We start from the raw sequence: 23,948 nt of genomic DNA on the forward strand, positions 1-23,948 counted from the left end.
ATAATAGCCACAATTTAGCTAATATTTTTAGAAAAGGTGAACTACATTTTACACATTATGGGTTTGATGTGATTTTTAATTGGGCCTTCTAATTTCTCACGTTACATTGCATCATAAAGTTTTGAATTTACATCAATTTATACTTTTTGTCTCTTTGAAATTTGAACGTCTAATCCTTCATAAATGATGAGTTTTTTTTTTTTCTTTTTTTGTTGTCAATGTAGTGCAAATTTAAGAGTTCGAAATCGGGTTGCCGGCCCATTAATTATTCTAATCCTTAATTAGTCAAAAAAAAAAAAAAAAGCGTTTCGCACAATCTTCAATTCGAAGTTAATAATTCAAGGGATCCCAGCGAACGGTGAAATCCATTTCCAGAAGAAAAAGTGGAAAAAGGGTAAAGATCCAGGAAGAAACAAATCCAAGAAATCAGATATGGGAGATGGTGAGGGCTGTACGACCGTCCCAGATTGATCTGAACCAGTTTCCAGATGCACAAGCATACAAGAAACTGAGGGAAGCATCTGAGACATGGGGTTGCTTCAGACTTATCAACCATAAGATCCCACTGAGTCTGATGGCAGAGATGAAGGCTGTGGTCAGATGTTTGCTTGACCTGCCTGCAGAACAAAGATGTCATTGCTGGCAGTGGCTTAGTCGCACCCAGCAAAGCCAACCCTCTCTATGAGGCTTTGGGTCTTTATGACTTGGGATCATCTCAGGCTGTGCATAGCTCTCTCAGTTGGATGCTTCTTCCCACCAGAGGTTAGCTTTTTTGGCGCAGACTTAGGGCTGGTTTGGTATTGCTGTGCTTTGAAAAAAAGCTGCTGTGAGAATAAGCAGATGTGCTGTGAGAATAAGCGGCTGTGAAATAAATCAGCAGAGTGTTTGGTAAACTTTTTTGTAAAAGTGCTTTTGGGAAAAAAAAACAGTCTAATAGTGGATCTTTTCATTAAAGAAGCACTGTAGCTCCGTGTGCTTTGAAAAAAAGCCAGTTTTCCAAAGCTACAAATAGCAGCTTCAGCTTTTTCCTTTGATTTCAGCTTATTCTCACAGCAGCTTCCAAAATAAGCCATTTTTTTTCAGTTTACCAAACACCTAAAACCCTCACAGCTTTTTTTCATGGGTGCTTTTTTTTTAACCACCTCACTCCCAAACTAGGTCTTACTTTCTTTCACCGCAGATTTCTATACATTGTTTCTCCTTATTATTAAATAGTTTGCTTACATACTATCTGCCCAAATCAAGTTGCTACCTTAGTATTCTACTTTAATCTACAGTCACATATAATCATTTTATGTGTAGGATGTCTATTAATTTTTTTTTATTGATTTATATTCTAATTTCAATTACGGAATGAGAATTCGAACTTTAGTGTGGATGGAAAGCAATCTGCTGTAGTCTATTTGGGTGTATGACGTTCATTATTTTATTAAGGAACTGACGTGTATCGGTAATACGTTGACACCAATAACATCGACACATTATCGATCGATTGCATCTCTTTAACTTGTTTTCTAATAAATAACATATACATATATACACACACATACATGTACGTGGTCTTCTCCTAGCCGGATACGTTATTGATGAGGGTCTTGAAGTTGATTTTCTTATTGAATGAGCAGAGAGGTGATAGAGAAGTATGCTCAAGCAGTGTATGAGCAGTGTGTGGATATAGGGCGCAAGTTGGCAGAGAGTTATGGGTTGGTTTGGTTGATAGTGATTTTCTCAAGGGCTGGCCCTGCCAGTTTAGGATAAACAAATACAACTACACCCCTGAATCAGTGGGCTTTTCTGGTGTACAACTACACACAGATTCAGGATTTCTAACCATTCTTCAAGATGATGAAAACGTTGGTGGTCTAGAGGTGATGGACAAGTTTGGTGCTTTGTAGCAGTTGATCCTTGCCCAGGCACTCTCCTTATCAATTTTGGTCATGTTGCTCAGGTATATATACGCACCAAAAGATTTTCTTGTTAATTTTTCGCTAATTTGCACTATAATAAGGCAATCTAATCTTCTTGTTGTTATTTTCATACCAAGGCATGGAGCAATGGGAGGTTGTGCAATGTGAAGCATAGAGTACAATGCAGAGAGGCAACTACTCGAGTTTTGATCGCTACATTTCTCTTGGTACCCAAGGAAGAAGCAGTTGAAGCTCTACCAGAATTTGTGGATTCAAAATACCCTCGACTCTATGTCCCTTTTACTTATGAAGATTACAGAAAGCTCAGACTATCCACAAAAATGAGAGCTGGTGAAGCACTTGAACTACTACACACCCCATCCTAATTGCTGATATGAGGCAAATTGCTCAGCTTGTTAAATTTAATTTCCTAATGATGATGTGATATGAAATGTAATATTCATTTAGAGTCATTAGACTTATGCCTTGCTTTGCTGATAACAGGCCACTTCAGTGGCTCTAACTCTGCTATGTGGGTAAATTAGGCTGTAAATTAAGCCTAGTTATGTTGTATTTGGAGTATCAAATGTGTGTTTGTGTAAGTGTTGATACCACTGCCACCTTGAAATAAAAAAAGAATAGGTCTTGGCAGCAAGACTCGACCGGCCACTGCTTCATTGGTTCTACTGAACGCCGGTCCATCCATGATACTTGCCTCTCGTGCTTGTTCTTTAACAGGACTACTCCTAAATACAACACAATTCGCAACATGGCACAATCGGAAGTTTGGCTATAGCTAATTGTTGTAAGTTTTGATTGACCCAAAATCCAAGATCTTAATATATAACTGGAAAAGATGACGGATTTGATTTTTGGAGTCTATGACATGCCCAACAATTCATAGGAGTTGTTTTAAAAACGTGCCCAACAATTATCCCCTTATCTACATATTTCTTTGTGCAGATGGAGTTGTTGACGGTATTTCTTGCTAAACCTTATTGTATGAGAAACAGAGTGCTTTCCATTAGAGACTTTGGTAACCAAACAAGAAACTAGCTAGTTATGTCATTCAATTTTCGACAGTGACAGACTCGGTTCTGTTTTTGGCAAAACCTCCTCTTGCTTCAGCATCCCAATAACTAAGTTATCCACTTCAATTGATTACTGCGCTTGGTTTCGGTTTTCCTTGTTTGAGACTCTATTTTTGTGCTTTAATTTCTTTTTCAATTGCAAGGGGCAGCTCAAATGGACGATAAAAATAGTTATTCCTGCAATCGAGGTTCTGTGTTCAAATACCTCTGTTTTTTCAATTCTTAGAACCCTCCCTTCGGCAATATCGCTTATATAAAGAAAAAAGGTAAATTAATAAACAAAAATCTTGTTTCGTAAATGACCTGTAGTTCAAGTAGTTAAGAGTGTTTATTCTAGCACTCGAGGTCCCTTGTTCAATCCCCATCGTCCAATATCGTTTAATAAAAAACATTGTTCAATTATTTCGTTACCTTCTGATAGGATTTTTACTACTCATGTGAACATGCTTAAATCTCCTATTTTACTTGCAAAAATCACAAGGTTATTGTAGTATAAACGGATCTCGCAAGGTCGTCTCCACATGGATTATTAAATAATTCGAACTAATCAGATTCCATTTAATTATTGCAAAGTAGAAATTGAAATGATTGATTTTATAATCTAATTAAAATAAAAACGAATTTAATGAATTAAAATAAACAATCTGCAATATTAGGACTAGAGAAGAAAACAGTTATGAGAAAATCAAATTAAGAAAGCACTAGGGTTCCACCATCACCTAGCAATCCTATGAATTTTTACCCATTACTTATGATCTATACATGCTACTTTGAAGGTTAGATTTTCCTAATTCATATTCTACTTGGAACCTCCAACATAGAACGTATATCTAACATGCAACCCGTCCAGACGTTCGGATCAAATCTGAACATGAAAGACTCATTATGCTTTATGAAAATCCTTTGAAAAACCATGCAATCCTTAAGACGTGATATTCATCCTAAGTGAAATTACAATTATTAATCACAAGAAGCCAACATCAATTTCAGGGAACCTTCCGACCAAAATTGCATCAAATTACTTTTCTAAAAATCCTAATGGTGATTAGGCATTAAAACAATTAGATAGTTTTTATCCCAGTGATTAACAATTCAAAGTACGCATGCAATCAATCATAAGCAATTAAATAAAAATCACATGTTCATGCTAAGGCTCAAGGCTTCACCCTAGCAATAGAAATTAGTTCCGCATATTCATAATTGAAATCATAGAAAATATTATTAAGAAAATGATTGAAAACACCTTCAAGTAGAAAATCTTCAAAACCCTAGCACTTCTCTCTGTTTCAAATATTGCATAAAATAAAGCGTAACGTAAAACTGTAGACGGCCAAGCAATATATTTGCTAAGCCTCCACACAAACCCTAGCCAACTAAAATTAATAAAAACCCTAAATAAAAATAGCAAAATTCGTCCAAAATCTGAACAGCCACGTTTTGGCCCATAAGCTGCTCCAAAACTGGCCCAATATAGCTGGATTGAATGTTTGGAATATTCTGAACACTTTTCCAGAAGGCCACGAATCCATCCGAGGTCATCTTGGGCTCCAAAAATGTCATTTAAGCCCAAAAATGTCATTTTCCAGCACTGCGCACTGCTTCTTTATTTAATCGCCAGAAAATAACCGCTTGGTGGAAAAATCCCAAATTTTGATACGATCAAGCTAAGTGACTCACGAACGTCCTCCAACTGGAATTACTCCAAAATTCGTCCATTTGATCCTGTTTTGCTCCAGAGGAAGTCGAAAGTCCTATATTGAAAATACAATTCAAAGAATCAAAATTCTTCCAATATATTAACCAAAATATACTAAGATTAAGGTAAAATATATAATATAAAATCTACTCATCACCTTCCTACTCTGCTCATCTCAATGAAACCAATGCAGAAAATCAACATACATACGTAAGTGGCAACTAAAACTAAAAACCAAACACTAAAAAACCAAAAACTAAAAACTGAAACTAAAAAACAATAATAAAATAAAAAACCATAAACTGAAACTAAAAACCAAAAAACAATTATCAATTTGGGCATCATAATATTTAGACTACAAAACCAAAAACTGAAACTAAGAACCATAATAAAATAAAATAGTACCACGTTTCCAAAAAAAAAATATTAAAAATGGACAACCTTCGACTTCTTCCTCTTTGAATTGGAGTTCAGCATGTTCATCCTCAAAATGATCCATAGCAAAACAATCTTCAAGAAGTAATAACCTAAAAACTGAGAAGGGAGAAGAAATAGAGGTTGAAACTGAAACTCAAGGGAGAAGAAATGGAGGTTGAAACTGAAACTCAAATGATGAAAGGCGAAATGGGGGAATAAGAGGTTTAAATATGGATGCAGAGTTGGCGTCGGTTGAAACCGACATTAAGGACCCTCACGTCGCATTAAAAACCCCTGGCATCGTAATAAGTGAGAGTTGATGTCGGTTTAAACCGCCACCAACTTCTGGCATTCATTATCCACCACTTTCTGACAAAATTTATTGAACAAAAACTGGCGTCGGTTTACTTGCACTTGGTGTCGGTTTAAACCGACACCACCACTGACACGCATTAAATCAATCAACTACTTCTGACATAGTTTTTTGAAATTAATAAGGCGTCGCTTTAATAAACCTTGGTGTCGGTTAAAACTGACACCATGGTCTGACAAGCTTTAATGAGGTGGCATTTGTGTCAGTTTAGTTTCACTTGGTGTCGGTTTAAACTGACACAACTACTGACAAGCGGGAAAGTTCCGGCCTAGTTTATTTTGAATATCTAGAGTGCAAAACAAATTAACTTAACATAATATATTCTTATATTACTAAATATTATAAGTTTATGTTATATTTAATATTGTTAATTTAACATAAACGCTTATAAATATTATTCATTTCCATTTTCTCATAACAATTCAAGTGACAAAATTAATTAATTCGAATAAATATACAAAAAGCTATCAAAGTTATCAAAATAACAACAAAAACAAATTAAAATAAGTTTGACGGTTGGATCGTTGAAATTAGTTTCGTATGATGCATATCTCATCAAAACGATAGATTCACTAACACTTAAGAGTTTGTTTATACTTTCATTAAGTATAACATAAGATTTGTGGTATCCACTAGTGTAAATATTTTAAATTGAAGATCGAATTCATTCATTGTATTCATATAGGGTCAAGGAGTGTAGCTATAAAAAATCATCAAAATCGGAGTTAAAATAACCGTTAAATCGTGATTTATCGTTGATAACCGTCGAAAATTTTTAGCCTGTTACTTGATCTCTGAATGTTTGTTTTTTGTAATTTTTGGCGTATGCGATCTCGAAGTATATACAAACATGTTTGACGGTTGGATCATTGAAACTAGTTTCGTAGAATGTGTATCCCATCAAAACAATCGATTCACTAACACTTAAAAGTTTATTCATACTTTCATTAAGTATAACATAAGATTTATTGGTATCCACTTGTGTAAATATTTGAAATTGAAGATCGAGTTAATTCATTGTATTCATATATGGTCAAGGAGTATAGCTGTAAAAAATCATCAAAATCGAAGTTAAAATAACCGTTAAATCAAGATTTTTCGTTGATAACCGTTGAAAAGTTTTATCCCGTTACTTGATCTCTGAATGTTTTTTTTTTGTAATTTTTGGCGTATGTGATCTTGAAGTATATATAAATATGTTTGACGGTTGGATTGTTGAAACTAGTTTCGTAGAATGCTTATCCCATCAAAACAGTAGATTCACTAACACTTAAGAGTTTATTCATACTTTCATTAAGTATAACATAAGATTTATTGGTATCCACTAGCGTAAATATTTGAAATTGAAGATCGAGTTAATTCATTGTATTCATATAGGATCAAGGAGTGTAGCTGTAAAAAATCATCAAAATCGGAGTTAAAATAACCGTAAAATCGTGATGTTTCGTTGATAACCGTCGAAAAGTTTTATCCCGTTACTTGATCTCTGAATGTTTTTTTTTGTAATTTTTGGCGTATGAAATCTCGAAGTATATACAAACATGTTTGACGGTTAGATCGTTGAAACTAGTTTCGTAGAATGCGTATCCCATCAAAACAATAGATTCACTAACACTTAAGAGTTTGTTTATACTTTCATTAAGTATAACATAAGATTTGTGGTATCCACTAGTGTAAATATTTTAAATTGAAGATCGAATTCATTCATTGTATTCATATAGGGTCAAGGAGTGTAGCTATAAAAAATCATCAAAATCGGAGTTAAAATAACCGTTAAATTGTGATTTATCGTTGATAACCGTCGAAAATTTTTAGCCCGTTACTTGATCTCTGAATGTTTGTTTTTTGTAATTTTTGGCGTATGCAATCTCGAAGTATATACAAACATGTTTGACGGTTGGATCGTTGAAATTAGTTTCGTAGAATGTGTATCCCATCAAAACAATAGATTCACTAACACTTAAAGAGTTTATTCATACTTTCATTAAGTATAACATAAGATTTATTGGTATCCACTTGTGTAAATATTTGAAATTGAAGATCGAGTTATTTCATTGTATTCATATATGGTCAAGGAGTGTAGCTGTAAAAAATCATCAAAATAGGAGTTAAAATAACCGTTAAATCAAGATTTTTCGTTGATAACCGTTGAAAAGTTTTATCCCTTTACTTGATCTCTGAATGTTTTTTTTTTGTAATTTTTGGTGTATGTGATCTTGAAGTATATATAAATATGTTTGACGGTTGGATCGTTGAAACTAGTTTCGTAGAATGCTCATCCCATCAAAACAATAGATTCACTAACACTTAAGAGTTTATTCATACTTTTATTAAGTATAACATAAGATTTATTGGTATCCACTAGTGTAAATATTTGAAATTGAAGATCGAGTTAATTCATTATATTCATATAGGGTCAAGAGTGTAGCTGTAAAAAATCATCAAAATCAGAGTTAAAATAATCGTTAAATCGTGATTTTTCGTTGATAACCGTCGAAAAGTTTTGTCCCGTTACTTGATCTCTGAATGTTTGTTTTTTGCGATTTTTTGCTTATGCGATCTCGAAGCATATACAAACAAGTTTGACGGTTTGATTGTTGAAATTAGTTTTGTAGAATTCGTATCCCATCAAGTTCAATGGTGTGTGTGTGTGTATATATATTTATTAAGTAGATTTAAATTTATTTATTTTTTACGTATAACACTTAAGAAATTGAATGATATGTATATTTAAGCCTATCCAATGGTCACCAATTTTTAGTATTTAATTATATATATATATATATATATATAATTATTATAATTTTTAGGGGTATAAAATTGTTAAATTAATATATATAATTATTGTAGTATTTTTTTAGGGTTATAAAATTATTAAATTAATTAGTGTCATCTAGAAGCGACACCAATATTTATGTCGCTTAAAAGCGACACTGTTTTGTTTAAAGCAACACCAGTATTTAAAATTATTAAATTATATGTCGGTTATAAGCGACATTAAATGTTTACGTCGGTTTAAAAGCGACGTAGACATTTTATGACACTTTATAAGTGACACGATGTCATGTTCAATTAGTGCCGCAACTCTCTTATGCACCACTACATTATATTAAACCGACACCACCCACTGACACTATAAGTCCCTTTTGTAGTCGTGATGTTTATTCTCGACAAATCTTTTATTTACGAACACACAAGAAATGAACAAAATAAGTCGGTCCTATGCAGTAAAATATGTACGTTTCAACAAAGTATCATTGCCAATAGCGGAACCTTTATCCGATATGTGGACAATTAGGCATCAGTCTCCCCATCTATATCACTCTCATTCTCATTCCTAAAAGCATTGTAGGAAAGCATGCTCTAAAAGCAAAGCTAAGAAGAAGCATAACAAAGATATATAAATAACATCATGTAATAGAAGTCACTAGAAGAATTGATGCCCGCACGTTGAGGCGGGTTAAAAAAAAATTGTCTTGCGATTTAAATTATATCTTGAAGAAGAGTGGTAATTTTATTTTTATTTTTTTGTTATTTGGAGAACAACATCACATCAAAGCAAGTGACATTTAATACAAATAATAGGACAAAATTAAATATTTTAACAGAAAGTGATCGCAGTACTATGTGATTGGATAGAAAACACATGTAGCATGCGGTTTAATAAGCTTATTTGAACTTATTGACCATAACTTTGTTGACACATATTTAGAACGACGTTATCTGCACATTTTAGTTTTAATTGATTTTTATAGAGATGATCACTACATAGAAATTCATAATATGAACGATTTTGAAACACAAAATTTTATAAATCTGTCACTAAGTGAATGAAATGTTGAGAGTTGTCTCACATCGATGAGGGACAAAGTTTGCTATGTGCTTATATGGCATTGAGCTACTCTTCATATTGCCAATTGATTTTATGGTGGAACTCCAGTTTCATCATTAAAGAGGAACTCTTCCTCAATTTTGAACAGTATAATACAAGATTGTAACAAGATTGCAATAGAGGTTTTTGAACTTTAATCCTTCAAGAAGACTAAAATTTAATAAAAACCTGGTGCTAGATTAAATATTGATTTTAGTCCTTAATGTGTACTTAATTCAAATTCATATTATATTGTTGTTTTTATATTTAATAGATAACATATTTAATGTTATTACTTTAATTTTTAAATTTATTATTATACACATTTTAATTCATTAATTTTATTTTAACGTTCTCTAATTAGAGTACCTAAACGTCCGTATCATAATATATTTTACTAAATTAGCGTACCAAAATGCCCGTACCTAAATATATTGTAGTGAACTAGTGACCCATAAGAAAATATGTAAAAACATAAGTGTACCGAAAATTCCGTACCTAACTATATGATACTAAACTAGTGTACCGAAATGTCGGTACCTAAATATATTATACTAAACTAGTGTACTAAAATATCCGTACCTAAACATATTATACTAACCCAGTATACCGAAATGTTCGTACCTAAATATGTTGTAATGAATTAGTGGCAGATAAAAAAATATACAAAAACATAAGTGTACCGAAAAATCTCAACGAAAATATTTTCTTATAGAGAATTAAAATTTATAATATTTTCATAAAATTTAAATTCATAAAATTATAAAAAAAAATAGACATTGAATACATATGGTGGCATTAAATAGAGTCTAGGGACTAAAATCAATTTTTAATCTTATGTAAGACATTTTTCTAAATTTCATCTTATTTAGGGATTAAAATTTAATTTTCTAATTGCAAAATATGTACAGTCTTGTATAGAATTCTACTCAATCTGGAGAGACAGAGCCAACAGACCAACCGACAAGATAAAGTCACATGTAAAATGAAAATTTGCAGCACCTGAAGACGATGACTAAGACGATGATGGCGATGGCGACGGCGACGACGGGACAACGACGATAACCATTTTATGGGTATTAAACTAATTAAACTTTTGAAAAGAAAAGAAAAGTTATGCCCCCAACTTCCCGGCGGGAAGTGAAGGTGTCAAACCATCTAGTCAAAATATGCAAAGTGAACAGACATTCCGAGTCCTTAAATCCAACCACCCATAAAATACAATTGTTTTTTTTTTTTGTTGTCGAGCAAAATATAATTCTAAACATTAAATTAAGAGTAATTTTATTCACACATCATTTTTTCATCTCACATACTTTTTATATTTTTTAGCCTTCAAATTGATGAATTAAAGAAGACTAAAGTACAAAAATAAACAAGAGATATGTAGAAAGTAAAAAACGGGTGTGTGAATAGCATCACCCTAAACTAAAACATCCGTCCAAAAGTATTATGGATTTTTTTCTCAGGAAACAATTCTCTTTTCACTAAGGAAACAATTCTCTCCCCTTCAATTACCATCCCCTCCTCACACTCTTCTTTTTATCTTATTCTCTATATAAAAAATTCAAAACAAGATGTAGACGTGGCATAATCGTAACCGTTTAAATAGGAAGGGATGAAAGGAGAGAGAGATTAGGAGGGGAGAAAATTCTATTCCTTCCTGAAAGAATTTAAACTAGGTTTATAGAGACTGATTTCATAAACTCAACTCCATTGAATTCAGTCCTTGCTGCTCTTCAACAGCAGCATGTTCTTTATACAAGATTTACATACACGCATGCAATAATAAAGGTCACGCATGCAATAAACAACTACCAGAAAGTGTTTGTCTAGCTGTGTGAGTTTATACAATATTCTTCTGTCCATCTTCATCAGCATCTTCGACAAGGTCTCATGGCTTCCATTTAGAGTAATCATTTCAAGTCAGCAGCACATGGCTTAGCAGCACATGACTCAGGTCAAGTCAGCAGCACATGGCTTAGCAGCACATGACTCAGGTAGATCGAACTGCATGGATTGCTGACATGGAGTGGTGTGCTGACCTGGAGGAAATGTAGGTTTATCACGCCCCCGCAAGCGAAGCGGGCATGGACGCACGGGAAGCTTGGAGAGTAGATAACGGAAACGAGGAGAGGACAGACCTTTGGTGAGAAAGTCTGCAATTTGATCAGCAGTGGCAACATAGCCAACTTGTAGTTCTTTGCGGACGACCTTTTCGCTAACGTAGTGGTAGTCAACTTCAACGTGTCGCATTCGCGCCTGATATACAGGATTAGAGGCAACAACAAGGGCACTGATATTGTCGCACCACAACCGTGGTGGAGAAAGAGAAAGGTGCAGGTCACGAAAGATATGGCGGAACCAAGATAAAGTGCTGCCGTATAAGCCAGCTGTCTGTACTCGGCCTCAATGCTGGATCGAGACACCCCACGCTGTTTCTTGGAGCTCCAAGAGACGAGATTATCACCCAGAAAAATGCAATAACCCCCAGTTGAGCGCCGATCGTCAGGATCCCCGGCATAATCGACATCAGCAAAGGCAGTGAGGGTGAGAGAGCTAGGTTTATAAACAATGCCGTGATCAGGAGTGGCTTTCAAGTATCGAAGTATGCGTTTTACAGCAGCCCAGTGAGTAGTGGTGGGAGAATGCATATATTGACAGACCTGATTGACGGCGAAAGCAATATCCGGTCTCGTGAAGAGAAGGTATTGGAGAGCGCCAACGATACTCCGAAAAAGTGTGCCATCAGATAAAGGTTCACCTTCATAGAGACTTAACTTGCGTCCAGTGGTAGCGGGAGTGGTGAGAGGTTTTGCATCACACATATTGGTCTTTTTGAGAAGGTCCAGGATGTACTTGGATTGAGTAAGATACATGGCAATGGGTGTCCGCTGAATTTCCATGCCCAGAAAATAATGCAAAGGACCTAAGTCCTTCATAGAGAACTTTTGACCAAGTTGTTGAATAAGCTGAGAGATATGAGAAGGGTTATTACCCGTAACAAGGATGTCATCAACGTAGATCAATAAGTAAATGACAGTGGACCCATTAAAATATGTGAACAATGACGAATCTGAGAGGGATGCCTGAAACCCTAGATCTTCAAGATGGTGGGAGAAACATTGAAACCAGGCACGGGGTGCCTGTTTGAGACCATATAGTGATTTGTGCAAGCGACAGACATGATTTGGAAACTGAGAGTCCACAAATCCTACAGGCTGCCGCATATAAACAACCTCTGCTAAAGAACCATGTAAGAAAGCATTCTGAACATCAAGTTGTCTGATAGGCTAGTTGAAGTGAAGAGCAATTGAGAGGACGAGGCGAATGGTTGCATGAGTAACTACCGGACTGAACGTCTCGTCATAATCAATACCATCTTGTTGGTGATAGCCATTGGCGACTAATCGAGCCTTATACCGCTGTATCGAACCATCAGAATGTCGTTTGATCCGATATACCCATTTATTGGGAAGCACATTCATGGAGGGAACAAAGGGAACCAATGACCATGTTCCAGTGCGTAAGAGGGCAGTAAACTCTTCTGCCATGGCCTGGCGCCATTCTGGAGATTTGTTAGCCTGGGTAAAACAAGTAGGCTCAAGCACAGGATTAGTGACAGTAGAAGTAAATGCATATTTGGGATTAGGTTTGTGAATCCCATCCTTGGCACGTGTGGTCATAGAATGAGTAGGTGGAAGGATCCTCTGAGAAGAAGAGGATGTAGAAGGAATGGGACTTGCATTCGTGGGTCCTAGAGGAGTGGATATAGGGGGAGTAGGGATAGGTAATATTAAGGGAGGGGTAGGCGTGGGAGTGACGGTTGAGGGTAGAGGTGGTGGAGTAGGGTTAGGAGGGATGGGAGGTGACTGTGGGCGGTATGGGAGGGATGGACCTATGTCTAATGTCATAGTGTCGGTGGAAATGGTTGGTGATGGAGACACGGGAGTAATGGATTCTTTATATGGGAAACAAGTTTCATCAAATACAACATGACGAGACACAAAAAGTTTTCCTGTAGACATGTCAAGACATCTATAACCTTGGTGATTTAAAGAGTAGCCAAGAAAAACACAACGTTTAGAACGAAACTGAAGTTTATTACTATTATATGGTCGAAAATATGGAAAACATGCACACCCAAAAACCTTTAGGAAATCATATTGAGGAGATTTGTGAAAGAGTTTTTGAAAGGGAGAGTCATTATGTAAAACCTTAGTGGGTAAACGATTTATCAAATAATTGGCGGTATGAAATGCATCGTCCCAAAAGGATGTGGGAAATGAGGAATGGGCAAGAAGAGTGAGGCCAGTTTCAACAAGATGGCGATGTTTACGCTCTGAAATTCCATTTTGTTCAGGATGATGTGGGCAAGATAAGCGATGATGAATACCATGATGAGTCAAGAAAGCTTTGAAATTGTTACTAAGATACTCACCTCCCCCGTCAGTTTGAAAAGATTTAATGGTGGTATTAAACATATTTTCAACTAATTTCTTGAAAGCAACAAATGTAGAAAAGACATCAGATTTGAATTTTAATGGATACAACCAAGAATATCGAGAGAAATCATCGATAAAAACTACATAGTATTTAAAACCATTAATTGAAACAGTAGGAGAAGTCCATACATCTGAATGGACCAATTGCAAAGGAAATGACGATTTTGAATTAGATAAACTAAAAGGTAACTTGTGACTTTTGCCCAGAGGGCAGGACTGACAAAATGCTCTTGTTACAACGCCATTGATAGGCAACTTATTGCTAGAAATTAAACTTTGCAAAACATGAAAAGATGGATGACCTAATCTAGAGTGCCAAATGGAATTGGACACCCTAGCACCTATGAATGTAGAGACTCCTTTAGTGCATGATGAAACTGTTGAGAAGGGGTAGAATCCATTGTTACTCCGGTCGTGGAAAAGCATCTTCCCCGTGTGAAGGTCCTGAACACGATAGGCGTGTGGGAATAAAGTTAGAGAACAATTATTATCAGTGGTGAAGCGATGAATGGAAATGATATTAATGGATGCATTAGGGCAAAGTAATGTGTTTGGGAGATGAAAAAGGGCTTGGGGTGTACGAATGCAAGTGTTACCAACATGAGAGATTTTCAAACCTGTTCCTCCAACGACGCCATTCACTTGATCAGTACCATGATATGGTCGAGCATTCGTCACCTGAGCAGGATCATTAGTTATGTGGGCATTGGCTCCAGAATCGAAAAGCCAATTCTGGATGGTGGGAGCACTGGCAGCATAAGCCTGAAGCTTTGGTGCTGGAACGCGCCCTTCATAGGACATGTTAAGACGGTTGTAGCAGTCAATTGCGGAATGGCCATAGCGAGTACAAATTTGGCATTGAAGCCTGCCATTAGGAAAGGAGGTCTGAGAGGGAGCAGGACCAAGGAGGCCATCAGGTTGGTGAGATGGAGAGCCATGGGATGATCCGTGACGGGAAAATGAGCTACGACCGCCATTGCCACGACTTCGAAGCCCGGAGGAGGAGCCACGGCCTCTAAAGGGAGGAGATGGACGACCACCATTACGGGTGGCTGCAAATGCAGTAGGGCCGGTATCTGCAGTGAAAGCAGAATGCATTTTCTGGCGGCGTTCAGCACCAAGAAGGAGTGCTTCCAAAGCACTGTACGTAATCGCCTCGTGACGGGCTTGGGCGGAGGCAACCGTTCTTTCATAAGTAGGACCAACATTATTAAGAATGATGGCAACAATGTCCGAATCTGAAACGGGAGCACCAGAGAGAGAGAGAGTATCTGCAAGACAATTAATCTTATCCAAGAATTCAGAAATGGAAGAGTCACCTCGATGAGTATTCATCAGCTCACTACGAAGCTGAAGGAGACGACCGGTGGACTGTGAAGCATAGCGGTCACGTAAGGTCGTCCAGGCAGAATGGGAGCTAGTTTTCCCAATTAAGGCAGCAAGAATAGTGGGGTGAACAGAGGAGTTAATCCACGACAGGACTGTGGCATCTTGTTGAACCCAGATTTCAAACGCAGGATTGACTGCGTCAGTGAGGTTACCATCCGCATCTTTCAAGAATGCAGAAGGACATGGACTGGTTCCTTCGATAAAGGAAACAAGGTTTCGGCTACGAAGAAGTGGAAGCATTTGAGCTTGCCAAATGGGGTAGTTGGTACGATCAAGTTTGATGGTGAGAAAATGGGAGGCATTTGGGAGGGTAAGAGAAGTAAATTGAGAAGCCATGGAAAAAAAAAAATGGTTGTGTCGTGAGACTTTCAGCTCTTTGATACCATGAAAGAATTTAAACTAGGTTTATAGAGACTGATTTCATAAACTCAACTCCATTGAATTCAGTCATTGCTGCTCTTCAACAGCAGCATGTTCTTTATACAAGATTTACATACACGCATGCAATAATAAAGGTCACGCATGCAATAAACAACTACCAGAAAGTGTTTGTCTAGCTGTGTGAGTTTATACAATATTCTTCTGTCCATCTTCATCAGCATCTTCGACAAGGTCTCATGGCTTCCATTTAGAGTAATCATTTCAAGTCAGCAGCACATGACTCAGGTCAAGTCAGCAGCACATGGCTTAGCAGCACATGACTCAGGTAGATCGAACTGCATGGATTGCTGACATGGAGTGGTGTGCTGACCTGGAGGAAATGTAGGTTTATCACTTCCAAACCTCCGTCTTTTCGTTACAAGCTTTCAGTAATAACTAAGTTTCAGGTGAACTTCCAAATTTAGCTTTACAGAAAACGAGGGCTAATATCGCAAAAGGCTGCAACTCAAACATTCCACAAGCAATCTAACTGCTTTACAGTACAAGTTTCTATCCAACATGCCACAAGAAATTTAACTCCGACTCAACAGTCTGAACAACAATATATGTAACTACTGAGATTGGCCAACTGAAACTTATTTAAGAGTTGGATCCTAGTGTCAACAACTTCTAACATTCCAGACCAAAATATCAAACCTCGCAAGATTGGAGACATTGGACCTCTCTTCAGAAATCTATCAGTCGTGCAGCATCCTAGTTTAGCTATCAAGTCGTCATTTCTTGTCATCATTTACTGTCGCATACAATAATCTGGCCAGCTGTTGAATATTAAAATGCTACCTCATCATCCCGTCATGTTTTCTTTTGAAATTAAAGTTCCGAAAGCTTGAAATACCGCTACCACAGTCCAAGACTAAAATCATTTTTCACCTGCAGTCTTCTTGGCTCTAGATTAGCAATAGTAATAACTACATTGTTGCAAGTGCAATATAGTCAAAAGAAACAGCCGTGCATAGATAATAATGTGATTTGTTTGCAATTTCTACAAATGCACCTTCCAGCACGCATAATTCTGTGTTCCGATGTTGTTTCTACATCTTTTTGCCTATAAAAAGCAGTATACACCTTTGAGCGATCTAATATACTTGTATGCCACTTTCAACAAGAACCATGGCACTGCAGCCTAAGCATCTAACTAGATCATATGTCCCCTTTCTTTTCATCTTGTTTATCACAAGCGTTATTTCTACAACCCATGCTGCATGCAGCAAAATGGACCAACAGTCTCTTTTTTCTTCGTTTGATATCGCTTCTTCTAGTTTAAACTGGACTTCCCAAGATTGTTGTCGATGGGAGGGTATCACTTGTGATCTCGCTGGTAGGGTCACCCATCTGTTGTTGCCCTCCAGACGCCTCAAATGAGTCATTTCTCCATCTCTTGGAAATCTCACGCATCTCTCCCACCTCAATCTCTCCCATAATATACTTTTTGGCCACCTGGACTCTGGATTCTTTTTGTCCTTGAGTTGCCTTCAGATCCTTGATTTGAGCTACAACCTTCTCTCTGGAGAGCTACCACTATCTCCACCACCAATTTATATCCGAATAGTGGATTTGTCTAGCAACCAATTCAACGGAACAATTCCACCTTCGTTCCTCCAGCGTGCCTGGAATTTGAGCAATTTAAACGTCAGCAACAATCTCATTAAGGGCCAAATACCATCTTTCAATTGTTCTTATTCTCCTTTTGTTAGAAGCTTGGATTTCTCTCACAACGATTTCAGTGGCATAATTCCCCTTGGACTTGGTAACTGTTCAAAATTGGAGCTCTTTCGTGCAGGCTTTAATAACCTTTTGGGGACACTTCCAAATGATATTCACAACGCTCGAGCACTTGAAGAAATTTCGTTGCCTTCCAATAAGCTTTCCGGGGCCATTGGTGAGAACATTGCCAATCTTACCAACCTCGCAATCTTGGATCTCAACTCTAATCAGCTGAGCGGCACACTTCCTCTTCATATTGGGAAGCTCTCCAGATTGAAGCTCATAATCCTTCATTTCAACAATCTAGAGAGTTTGCTGCCTCCGACTTTGATGAATTGCTCAAGCCTTACAGAACTGAATCTAGGACATAACCAATTGGAAGGAGATCTCTCCGTGCTTAATTTCTCCAAGCTTACTCAACTTATTAAACTTGACCTTAAGAATAACCACTTCACCGGTCCCTTGCCAATAAGTGTTTACTCATGCAAGTCCTTGGTAGCACTTCGACTGGGCTCAAATGATCTAAAGGGACAGTTACAACCTGAAATTCTTTCTTTGAAATCCTTGTCATTCCTTTCGCTTTCTGATAACAGATTGACCAATTTCACAGGGACAATGAAGATATTGAAGGATTGCAAATGTTTAAAGGTACTCCTTCTTAGAAATAATTTTATAGGTGAAGAAATACCAGATGGTGATCTCATGGTTGAGTCATCTGGGTTCCAAAATCTCTCCATTCTCAGTTTCTCAAGGTGCCAATTGACAGGCAAAGTACCAATATGGCTGTCGAAGCTGGAGAAAATAGTAGTGCTGACTCTGTCTTATAACAGACTCGTAGGCTCAATACCTGGTTGGTTGGGGACTCTTCCAAGTCTTTCCATTTTAAACTTGGATAATAACTTCATTTCAGGTGAATTTCCAAAGGAGCTTTGCAGACTACAAGCGCTCATATCGGAAAAGGCTGCAAATCAAACAGGTCACAACGATTTAGAGTTGCCCATCTACTCCAAAAGCCTTACGGGGTCTACAACTGCGTTGTACAAGTATTTGTCCACCATGCCGTCAACAATCAGCCTCAGGAACAACAGTCTAAGTGGCAATATACCCCAAGATATTGGGCAGTTGCAACTTCTCCACGCACTGCGTATTGGTGTCAACAACTTCTCTGGCAACATTCCACACCAAATCTCAAACCTCCGAAACTTGGAGAAATTAGACCTCTCAAGAAACCATCTTTCGGGTGAAATCCCAACATCACTATCAAGTCTTAACTTCTTGTCTTCACTTAGTGTTGCCTACAATAACCTCCAAGGCCAAATACCATCAGGCACTCAGCTCCAAACCTTCAATGCTAGTGCCTTTGAAGGTAACCCAGGACTTTGCGGTTTCCCGCTTCCAAATGAGTGCCAGAAGAAGAGTCCAGGTAGTGATATGACTAAGGACCGGGAACATGACACTGGGAATGGAATTCCATGGCTTCAAATTTCAGTGTCTCTTGGTTTCATTGTAGGGTTTTGGGGAGTTTGTGGCCCTTTAGCTTTGAGCAGGTCATGGCGATATGCATATTTCGAATTTTTCTCCAATGTTGTAGATCGCTTTAGGCGTTAATCAAGTGTACTTTTCTTTGATAAATGAAAGACTTATTAACTAGTACAATTTACACATTTCTGCTGCTATGCTGTATCACAACAATTCAAAGGGCATTTGATAACAATTTCGTTTTTAGCTTTCAATTTTTATTTTCATTTTTTCAAAAACTGTAATCTTGTTTGGTAACATTGAAAACTAAAAGCTAATTCCTTGATTTTTAAAAATTTGGTCTTGAGGTTTTACTTTTTTGTTTTCAGTTGAAAACTGAAAGTAGCTAGTTACGATTTAATTTTTCAAACTACTTTCAGTTAAAAAAAATGAAAATAAAAAACCTAAAAACTAAATGATTAACACGCGGCCTAAGTCTACAAAAAAAATGTAATAATTGAAAGGAAGAAAGAAAATAAAGATTTTCTGGCCGACAAAATATTTTCAATGAAATATGAATGAAGATAACCAAGGCAAGTTATTTAATTCCTTAAGTCCATGTCCATAGGTCTTTTCCTTCTTATTGGATTAATTACAGTAAAGTTTTTTGTGTTTTCAAACCTCTCACGTTGAAAAATATCATTAACACCTCCTCATGTTTTAATTCACTTTCACATAACCCCCTTAAAGACAGATATACTCTTGTAATTAATTACTTAAAATAAAAAAGATTTATAAATAAATAAAATAAATCTAGAAAAATGTTAATTGAAGCCATGAACTTATGAGATGCTTCAAGATCGGCATTCTTTTCAAAGGATCTGGTCCCCGTCCTTAAGTCATCACCACAAATGGATCGCAAGAACACTCCAAAAACCGAACAACGATGCCGCACAGACTGGTCGCAACCTGACGCGTTTGCATGGTGGTCATCCAGATTATCCCATTGTTCCTTAGCCACGATTCGATCATAATCACCCTCGTTTAGTTAATAAAACCCGCAGACCCAATGCACATACCATTTTTATATTAATACACCTTTCAACCCGTTGTTCCTTATCGTGGAAAATTTCCCTCACCAGCCTCTGCAGCAGCTTTTTCAACACCGCCACTTTGGCCACTGCCGTCATATCAGAGTGGAAAACACCCGTCTTTGCAATTCCGCTTGTTTTTGGTTCTGTATTTAGGTGGATTTTTTAGTTCTGGGAATTAAAAATGATCAAATGAAATCTTTGTTTCTGGTAAATTATGAACAATAGGAGGAGAATTTTCCTTGTCATAGTATATGTTCTTCTTCCTCCTACTTCCATTATCGCAAAGAGAGTATGAATCAGACCAAAAAATATAAAGAGAATAATTATGAAACTTGAAAATATTGAAGGAAGTCACCAATAGTCAAATACCAAAACCAAAAACCCGACACACACGCATCCCAGAATTCAAAGCCGAGAAGAATTCTACAATTTGGCCATTTTTAATGTTTAATGTGATTTTTTTTTAATTTGATTTATTTTTCTATTTATTTATAAAGATTTTTTATTTTAGGTAATTAACTACAAGGGTATATACGTTTTTAGAGGGGTTATGTGAAAGTGAATTAAAACCTCAGGGGTATTAGTGATATTTATCAAACGTGAGAGGTTTTTGTTAAAACACGAAAAACCTCAGGGGATGTTAATGTAATTAACCCCCCCCCCCCTTTTTTTTTTTTTACTCTCAGTGCCATTTTGAATGCAAAGAAGACTCAGAATAAACAACGCAATAGACACGACTTTGAATTAGTTATTTGCAGCTGTCATGACTTGTATTACATTATATGATTTATCTTTCTTCATCTTCTTCTTGGTTTTACGCCTTTTCTTTAATTGGATTTTGATCTGAATCCAGTGTAATTAATAGGATATAGATATGAGACTTGAACCAATAGTTCGTTAATGATTCAAATATGGTATCTCTTATAGAAAATATGATCCGATAATTATCCGATTCGGTAAAACCCAATATTCCTTTTCCGTTCCTACATAATACCCTTTTTTTTTTTTAACAAAACATAATACTGTTGTAGGCCTAATTCACTGAATCATATAAAGGACAGAGAGAGGGGGTGCGTAGAGAAAAAGAGAGAGATGTGTAATTGTGAGGTGTGTTTATCTTACCCTATTGTGCCTTTATTTATAGTAGTAGAGAAGGTGAATTCCTTACCCCAATAAGATTACAACTCTAATAGAATAATATCTAACCCTAAGGAATATTTGAAGATATCCCTAGATACACTAGGATTTACACAATCACATTCCTAATCTAATAGGACTGCAACACTCCCCCTTGAATGTGTAAATACTCAAGTAAATGACGCATCAGGTCTTCAGCGATGAAGTAAGTACATTTGATGAAGTTGTCGGCACAATGTTTGAATGCGAGCCTCAAATCAACGAAAGAATGCATAAAAGGTAAAAGTCACAAAACCTCGCTATGGTAAAACCCAAGGTAGGAGAAAAACCCATAGACTAAGGGGAAAAGTGAGAAGTTGCATTAAATCAAAATTATACGTCTTCTGGACGCAAGTAGAAGAGCTCACAAGGGTATGATCAGCCCAATATGGGTGCCTCGTCAAAACCTAGTGGGAAAAATGCTCATAATCGTAGGGAAAAAGAGTACATTAAGATCGAGTGAGTATACTTCTGGATATTCCCCCTGTGTTTGACAGAACTTCCAAATGAGAACTACAAGCATTGCGTATGAATAGTTAGGCATACCAATTCCTCGGATAAGCTTCTGGAAAGTTAACTTCGATAGTGATGTCGTATAAAGGTCGGCAAGGTTGTCTGGGATCGGTTTGCATGACTTCAATCTCCTGATGCTTTGCTGATGTATATGCAATATGTCTTGGTGTTGACTTCATTGATGTCTCATGTCTTGGTCGGGTGAATACATGTGGCATAGTCTTCATGGATTGTCGTTGGGACTCAACGATGGATGAAAATAACAAGCACTTCGAATAAGCTCAACAAGAGATCTCAACCATGTCTCACGTGTGGCATAGTGAAGTGAGGTGAGCCTTGGAACGATTTGAAGATTTCGTAACTAAGGTCATATCGTATACCTCCAAGATATTGCGATATCCCTAACGATAAAAACATAACCATTTGCCTTGTGTAGGTTTGATAAGAAACCATCGTCAGCATAACTAACAAGGCAAGCATCATTCTGAGGATCAAGGGGGTCAGATCTACTCGGGATGCATTGGGATTAGCCCAAATTCGTAGTACCTTTTAGGGTAGTGGAAAAACATCTTTTATACAAATTCAGTGGTTGTGTGTAGGCGTGGTGCTGCATCTTTACCAACAAATTAACAACGAATGAGATGTCCTATCTAACGCAATGAGCTAAGTACAACAAAGTGCAAAGTTGAACTTAGATATGTAATTTTAGATTCCATATCCTCTTCAAGGGTTTCATTTGCATATAGCGTATGGAAGATCATAGGTATACTCAAAGGTAACACCTTCGGGGTGTAGTTTAACTAGTAGACCAAGTATCATCAGAACAACGCTTGAACTTCAAGTCAATGTGAGCTTTTCCAAGATCATTCATCTCAAATTCCGTCTTCAGGTGCGAGACAATTTTCTCAACCTTTTAGGTGTCATTATTCTCAATCATAGCTAATTCATCTTCCATTGCTTTCAACCATGATTCATCTTCCATTGCTTCTTCATACTTCTCTGGATCCATGATGCAGAGATTGCATTGAGCCAATACTTCATCTAGTTTTCTCTATTTCAGTAGAGTATGATCAAATGCTTACGTGTTTCTCTCATCTTGACTTATGCTGCTAAAGTATTCACCTGAGAAAGGCAAGATAGTTGGAGAGTTTAAGTTTTCAGCATTGGTATTCCTTCCATGATATTGTGATACATGGAAAATTTGTGATAGTATATGACTTTCATTATTTCCAGAACTGAAGCTGTCATATACAAATCTTCCATTAGTGGGAGGCATCACATCAAAACTTCATTTCCAATCCCAAGCTGCTTCCTCATAAAAAACAATGTCTCTGGACAAGACAAGTTTCTTGGTAACTGGATCAAACACTCTATAACCCTTTTCACAGGTTGCATAGCCAACAAATACTCATTTGACACTTTTGGGTTCAAGCTTGTTTCTAAGCTCATTTGGAACATGAACATAGCATAGAGCACCAAATATTCTTAGATGAGCAATACATGGTTTCCTTCCAGAATAGGCTTCAAAAGGTGTGATGTTGTCCAATGCCTTTGTGGGACATTTATTTAATAGATACACAGTCGTATGCACTGCTTTAGCCCAGAGATAGTATGTCATTCCCTTCTCATGTAGCATAGACTTTGCCATTTCAACCACTGTCCTATTTTTCCTCTCTACAACTTCATTCTGCTGTGGAGTGTAAGCTAAAGTAAGTTGTCTCTATATTCCTTCATTCTCACAGAATTGTACAAACTCAGTTGACATGAACTCTCCCCCTCAATCACTTCTCAAACACTTTACTTTAAAACCACATTGTAGTTTTGTCATGACTTTGAATTTTCTAAAACAACTGAATGCTTTAGACTTGTACTTTCGAAAGTATACCCAAACCATTCTGGTACAATCATCTATCAAGAGCATGAAATATTTATTTCTAGCAATTGACTCAACTTTCATAGGACCACATAGATCAACATGGACAACTTCAAGTGGAGCATTTGCTCTCAGTGCTTGATTATTTGAGAACTCATATATATGTTGCTTTCCATATTGGCAGCCTTCACATACACCACTGTAACTTTCAAGCTGTGGCAAACCATGTACCATATCATTATCCCTCAATTGCTTAAGACCACCAAAATGTAGGTGCCTAAGTCTTCTGTGCCAAACCCAAGTAGAATGATTTACACTAGCTCTCAGTGCAATTTGGTTTTCAGGTAGAAGTGATAAAGGATATCATATGTTTCCTTTCATCTTCACTTTAATGACTAAGCAATCCAATGAAGGACCATCAAATACATTACATATTCTTC

The 23,948-nt window shown here is 36.8% G+C and overlaps 2 protein-coding genes and 1 pseudogene across 2 annotated transcripts; 2 read left to right on the top strand and 1 right to left on the bottom strand.

Annotated features, from left to right (window-relative positions):
- The first annotated feature begins 293 nt into the window (after positions 1 to 293).
- LOC126588002 (2-oxoglutarate-dependent dioxygenase DAO-like) lies at positions 294 to 2,617 on the top strand (annotated as a pseudogene).
- An 8,694-nt stretch (positions 2,618 to 11,311) lies between these two features.
- On the bottom strand, positions 11,312 to 12,585 carry LOC126584586 (uncharacterized mitochondrial protein AtMg00810-like). Its single transcript, XM_050248912.1, has 2 exons — positions 11,704 to 12,585; positions 11,312 to 11,617 (listed from the first exon to the last, which is right to left on the bottom strand). Exons 1-2 carry the CDS (start codon positions 12,583 to 12,585, stop codon positions 11,312 to 11,314), a joined length of 1,188 nt encoding a protein of 395 aa, XP_050104869.1.
- Positions 12,586 to 15,946: 3,361 nt separating this feature from the next.
- Positions 15,947 to 19,002, top strand: LOC126584587 (tyrosine-sulfated glycopeptide receptor 1-like). The gene is made up of 2 exons (XM_050248913.1): positions 15,947 to 15,955; positions 17,167 to 19,002. The coding sequence occupies exons 1-2, from the start codon at positions 15,947 to 15,949 to the stop codon at positions 19,000 to 19,002; spliced, it is 1,845 nt and encodes a 614-aa protein (XP_050104870.1).
- The last annotated feature ends 4,946 nt before the right edge of the window (positions 19,003 to 23,948 follow it).

The sequence above is a fragment of the Malus sylvestris genome, chromosome 10, assembly GCF_916048215.2.
Source record: "Malus sylvestris chromosome 10, drMalSylv7.2, whole genome shotgun sequence".
NCBI lineage: Eukaryota > Viridiplantae > Streptophyta > Magnoliopsida > Rosales > Rosaceae > Malus > Malus sylvestris.